Genomic DNA, 5,656 nt, shown 5'->3' on the forward strand with positions numbered 1-5,656 from the left:
AATGCAAATCAACTACTGTTCAAGCCTTCCCTTTTCTTTCATTACTTGGTGCAGACGGCGCATGTCAACTCTCGACCGCTGACATATGGAAGACAGGGAAGTGAACCACAAACGCCCTCCACGGGATACAGCAAGGCACCATCTTTGTCAGCATGGCTACCAGGAACATATTCTGGATCACCATCGACACAAATGAAATCACTTGAATGTTTGTCAACATGATATGCAGTCATCAGATACCCATGATACTCCTCGGTCCATCCAGATGGACAGTCATTCCTTGCGGGCATCATCAGCATTGAACCACGTGACGCCACGAAGCAGACAACACAGGGTGCGTCATGATTATTGAGATTTCTCTTAAAAGGGTTGTAGTAACTGACGTGATACTCAGTGCCGTAAATGTATCCTCCACCCTGGTGACCATCTTTGTACTTGTCGTACTTTGGATTGTGAGGAAGACAAAGGTAGTTGACTCCACCACCGTAGTGGTTCCAATATTCACCCCCAATTATCCCTGAAAAGTGAAAGGGATGTGCAAAACGCATTCAGCTTGCTTGGAGATCAATTGCAAACAATAGCTCTCACTCCCAAATAAATTACCGGTACATATCGAAAGTAATTTTTCAGTCTTTTTTTTAGCGAGATCAGTATTTTCTTTTGAGTAATCTTTTATTATCCCTTTATAAAGTTTTCTGCTTCCGTGACGACTCCTGTGACCACCAGGAAAGGAAAAAAATCAAAATTCTATCGCAACCACCTAATAATGAAGAGAACCAAGCGTGAATCTTTGGTGAGAGCTATTACGAAATGTTAGGAAGCGTTGAATTAAATTGTTCTAGGACCTTTATACCTTTATAGACGATCTGAGCACCACTGGGACATGTGGTCCTTCCCCATCGAACATACTTCACACCCGACTTTGCAGTCCCGTTTTGTCCTTTTTCTCCTTTGGCGCCTTGAGGTCCCTGGGCTCCAGTCTTACCTACAGCTCCTTGTTGTCCTTTAGGTCCAGGAGGGCCTGGTAAGGGCGTGTTTGTGCCAGGCTTTCCTGGTTCCCCTGTGAGGAAAGAGGACAGAGCGGGTGCACTAGTATTTGCTGTGTCCTGATGGGAAAAGTTAGAGGGAAGCTGTTCAGAGTGATTCGTTTTCCATGGTCACATTGACCTGCTTTTTCTTATTCAGCTTATTCAAACGAGTTAAAAGAAAGACAGGGAAGGATGCCTTACTCGGGGTGATTCACGAAACTATATTTAGTTTTCCCTTTTAAGTGGGTGTATTTGTTTGTTTGTGTTTTTCCTTTTTGAGTGGGGTAGTTCCTGTGAAATACTTTTAGCAATTTATTGTCATTCATTTCTTGTTTAACAAGTTAAAGCTCCTCTCTTAGAAAAACAGGATAAATGCGAGGCGGCAAAATCTAATGTTCAGAATAAAGAATGGCAAATTGGAACACGATATTTTTCGTTATTTGGAGGAGCAACGTCACAAGGGGTCTCAAACAAGTTTCAGAAAAATACATTAATTTTCAGCAAACGCATGATTATGTTGCTGCAATTATCAACGGAATGCCGCATGTGCATGTTTTGCATCCTTTAATCTAAATATTATACCCTTAGCGGATGATAAAGTTTTCGGAAGCCACGTATTTTACCGTATTTTTGAAAATGGTGCGATAACAAATGTTTTTAAAACACTCCTTACTTAGCGACTGGTTGAATTAAATCATCCTCAGCTTGGACAAGTTTTGGATGTCTTTTTGATATTTATAAGGGGATCTACCATTCTATACAATTTCAAAAGCCCTAAACTGTGGTGGAGACCAAAACGGATAATATTTCCTTTGTTTACTGCAGACTCTGTTGGTCCAATGAGACTAATTTTCTCTTTTTTAGTACTAGTATTAATGGAAAGGGTTAAAGTGGATTTTAACCTGCATCAAATGGAGTTAACTTTTTCCAAGATCTGGCTCTGTGTCCACAAATTTCGGTGTAAACGCCTTCTTCCGGCCTGTACATTAAATTTCTATGATATATAATAATTCCGATTCCAGGAGGATTTTAAGCATCAGACAAAAAATAGGTTTAATAATGGGCATCTTCTGCACAATTTCAGACGTTTTGACGGTAAGACGTCAAAATCTCTATGACAGCTCTGTGAAGTGAAGTTTAAATATTGCCACGTAGTGCAGCCGGTTTCATTTACCTTTGGAGCCATTTTTTCCATTCAATCCTGGTTTCCCTGGTGGACCTGGGGGTCCCATCTTTTCTTTTCCACTGTTTTGGATATGCTTTCCTTTGAGATTGAAAATGGTACAAAACAATTCAATGGCTTAGAGTTCACAAATAGGATGATTCCTTAAAATTCGTAGTTGGTAGTCGTATTAATTATAACCTTCAATTATTTTTTTTTAAAAATAACCTGAACAAAATAATGCTTTTATACCAGACTTTTTTTGCGTTCATGTACTGGTGAGAACTTCCCAAATTACGCAAGGTTTTATTTTCTGTTGTGCCTCAAAACAAATGAAAAGAAATAACTTTTAACACTGAATAACTCTTCTTTTAAATGCTATTATCTTATAATCATGGGTGGGCTCTATACCAACCCAAAAGGTAGGCTATAAGTGAATTGCAAGAATTCCCACTTGATCCCAGACGAGGGAACCGCATCAGTGCATCAAGTCTATAACAAAATAAAATTGAAGTGTTGATATTCATCTGAATTGTCGATTGTTATCAGATGGTCATGTCTGAGGTAAAAGAAAGGTATTCAAGCTCAAGCAGGTTAAGGCATAATAATATTTTAGGGAAAGAACATGTAACTGAAGAACTGTCCGTGTTGAATTAAATGTTAAAGAGTTTTACAGTGATAGTAAACGTTTGGTTGCGTACTAGATCTGATTGGGCGTTTTGGTCGAATGATTTTTATTTATTTATTTATTTATTTTGTTGGAGCTGACATTTTACATGATATCGTTTACTGAGTGCCGTAATTAATATGGCTCTTTCCTTCGGGTCTTTGATGATTTTTTTCCAACGCGCTTACATTGCCCCATCGTTTTGATAAATACCTCCAAGCGGCGTATTTTCTAAAAACCGTATTTTTGCGAGGAAAAGCACTTAATTGGTATAATAACTTTAATTTTAGCGAAATACATTTTCTCTTTCTGCACAAAAATCACTTCTATACTAAACATTTCACTCACACGCACAAAATTGAAACTGTAGCGATAATATTTCCTTTGGAGTTAAATTAACTGGCAACATTTTAATACTGCTAGAAACAAGAATAATTACTTAAATATAGTAAGAGGTACCAAGTTTCTGAAGGAAGTTTTAGTCTTCGCTAAATCAATTTCCAATCGAAATTTTATTTCTGAAAACTATAAAAGTGTAAACTCCTAACGCATGAAGCAGAATTGTATACTGAAATGTTATCAAATAACTTTGGTGGCCAAGAGAGTCGACGAAGCAAAATACACGACCATTAGAAACAATGAACACTCGCTGAAATCAAGAAAAAATTGAAAATATTACTCAGTCTCGACCGGAGAGACGACAATACGTTATTTGAGATTGGGAGGATAAGCAGCTATAACTTATCGAGGACAAACCTCTCTTCAACGGTTTTCAGTCGTTTTTCAAAGTCTTGCGGGTTTTGAGTGGTGTTTTTCTTAATTCCTCTGCGTTCGCGAAACAGCATCGACTCAGTCTTTTGTCCAGTTGCATGGACATCGTGATTATTTGGACGCTGATCATCCATGGCTGAGATGTGGACCAAAATGGTAAAGCACATCATTAACACAACAAGGAAACGCAAACCACCACAAGGGGTTTTCACTCGCGGGTACTTCATAGCTGACGAAATGGTCTTCTTTGATCACTGCCTTCGGTACAAGTAGAGTATCAAGTTGGAGAAACGAAATAAATATACCTTATGCGAATCACAAGAAAGAAGTTTTATTGATTCTGCAGAGAGCTTCACAAAGATACAAGCTCGAACTTTTTCGCGTTTACAACTGAGATGCTTTTGACTGAACAAAGAGTCACGCGCGTAAATGTCAATATGTCAGTCAATGGATGGAAAATTATTTACACCTGGTGTACACAATCAATCTACATCCAAGTGGAATAACAATATTTTGTGACTAAGAAACTCTAAGAGATAGCCAACGAAAACAAGCTTTGCCTTTATGGGACCGCAACCCTGAAATATTCCCCATGAACAGTTGGACTGCTCAGACAGATTTGCATATAAATATTTCTAGGATGATGATAAGTGCACTCGGTTGGCTTTTCTGAAAGACTAGCAAAAGGTTATGAAATCTAACAGCAGGAAATGACAGTGCTTCATCATTAACTGTTTTCAAACCGTAGTTTTGGAAGAGCGTTCCCATGCCAATTGCCGTTCTCGGCCTGACGACGACGACGTGAACTGGGCAAATTTTAGGTTATGTGGAGGTCGCGAGCATCTGACAATAAATTTTCAATTGTCCATACTGTAAAAATAACATTCTACATCTGACTAAATTGACGACGGTCTGTGCAACAGAGAGCGCCGATCTTGCAAATACATTGTTGACTGACATATTACAGTTCTTAGAGCGGCGTTCTTACCTATAAGACGACGGATTTAGAACTGTCTGTACCTTTCTCTTGAACCAAAGAATACAGAAAAGCTAGAGTGACACATTTAATAAGCTTTCGGCGATTTAATGTCTTCGCTCCCCAAGGATCTTTTTGTAAGGCAAGTGAATTCAGTGTTAGAATTAAAATGCTCTGGTTGTTGAAATGGAAAGAATTGGGTCATTTGTTGAAGAACTGGAAAAGTTGGCATGCCGAATGAAGTTTGGTCTGTACAATGCAAGGCTGTTGCCTAACAGGAGCCCGGTAGCCTGGGGCTCCCAAAGAATAGCTCTGGGCCCCTTAATTTTTCACAGCAACACCTTTCACTTCACATGTACGGCTCCTAAGTTCTCAGCGTTTAGCTCTGAGGGCTCCTTTAAAATTTTCTTAGGCAGCAGCCTTGCAATGGGTTGAAAATCCGTCCTTAACCTTTAGCATGAAGGGTTGTCAGTTTGAATAAGATGAAACGTACGCGAACATGTCGTAAATGATGTACTTATGTCTCATTTGTCCATAACAAAGAGCTTTGGCAAGGACGAGGATGCAACGGAAACAGCGGCGACTCGTCCTAAACTAGGTTTTAATGCCGCAAAAAGGCGTGCTGCAGTTGCAGCATATATTTCTCAATACATTTCTTTTCCGTCCTCTGGAAAACAAGAAAGTAAAGCAGAGTTTAAGAAACGACGAAGGCCAGGGCAAAGAGAACGCAACGTATATCATTTGGTTAAAAGAGAAAAAATAAACGTAGTCGGCATTGTTTTATTATCACGTATTTCTGCCAGTACTTTGCGACATAAAATCACCAAATATGAGGTTTTGACAATAACGTGAGGAAACGTTCGTTTCCAATTGAGTTTTAGGATACTTCGCCTCATGACATGAACGAGAGAGAATAATCGCGGAACTCTTACAAAAGCGCAAAGTTTATATTTTGAGGTGACGTTTTCAGTTCGTCGCCGGCGTAGATGTTGACGTCCCTAATAAAGTAAAATAGGAATAAATGTAACCACATTCAATCGATGAAGTTTTGA

At 39.1% G+C, this 5,656-nt stretch overlaps 1 protein-coding gene across 2 annotated transcripts in view; it reads right to left on the bottom strand.

The window, feature by feature from the left end:
• Nucleotides 1–4,998, bottom strand: part of LOC137978592 (short-chain collagen C4-like) — a 5,093-nt gene extending 95 nt beyond the window's left edge. The window contains exons 1-6 of one of the 2 annotated variants that reach the window (XM_068825589.1): nt 4,617–4,998; nt 3,614–3,776; nt 2,606–2,682; nt 2,203–2,292; nt 854–1,060; nt 1–517 (exon numbers count right to left, since the gene is read on the bottom strand). The exon at nt 1–517 is cut by the window's left edge and continues 95 nt beyond it. In XM_068825589.1, coding sequence (XP_068681690.1) covers nt 42–517; nt 854–1,060; nt 2,203–2,292; nt 2,606–2,682; nt 3,614–3,762 — 999 coding nt within the window. In that variant the 5' untranslated portion in view covers nt 3,763–3,776; nt 4,617–4,998 and the 3' untranslated portion in view covers nt 1–41. Of the gene's footprint in view, nt 518–853; nt 1,061–2,202; nt 2,293–2,605; nt 2,683–3,613; nt 4,487–4,616 lie in introns of those variants that run through there. The other variant, XM_068825588.1, reaches the window with a different exon arrangement.
• Nucleotides 4,999–5,656: the final 658 nt, after the last annotated feature.

Source organism: Montipora foliosa, chromosome 12, assembly GCF_036669935.1.
Source record: "Montipora foliosa isolate CH-2021 chromosome 12, ASM3666993v2, whole genome shotgun sequence".
In the NCBI taxonomy this organism is placed as follows: domain Eukaryota; kingdom Metazoa; phylum Cnidaria; class Anthozoa; order Scleractinia; family Acroporidae; genus Montipora; species Montipora foliosa.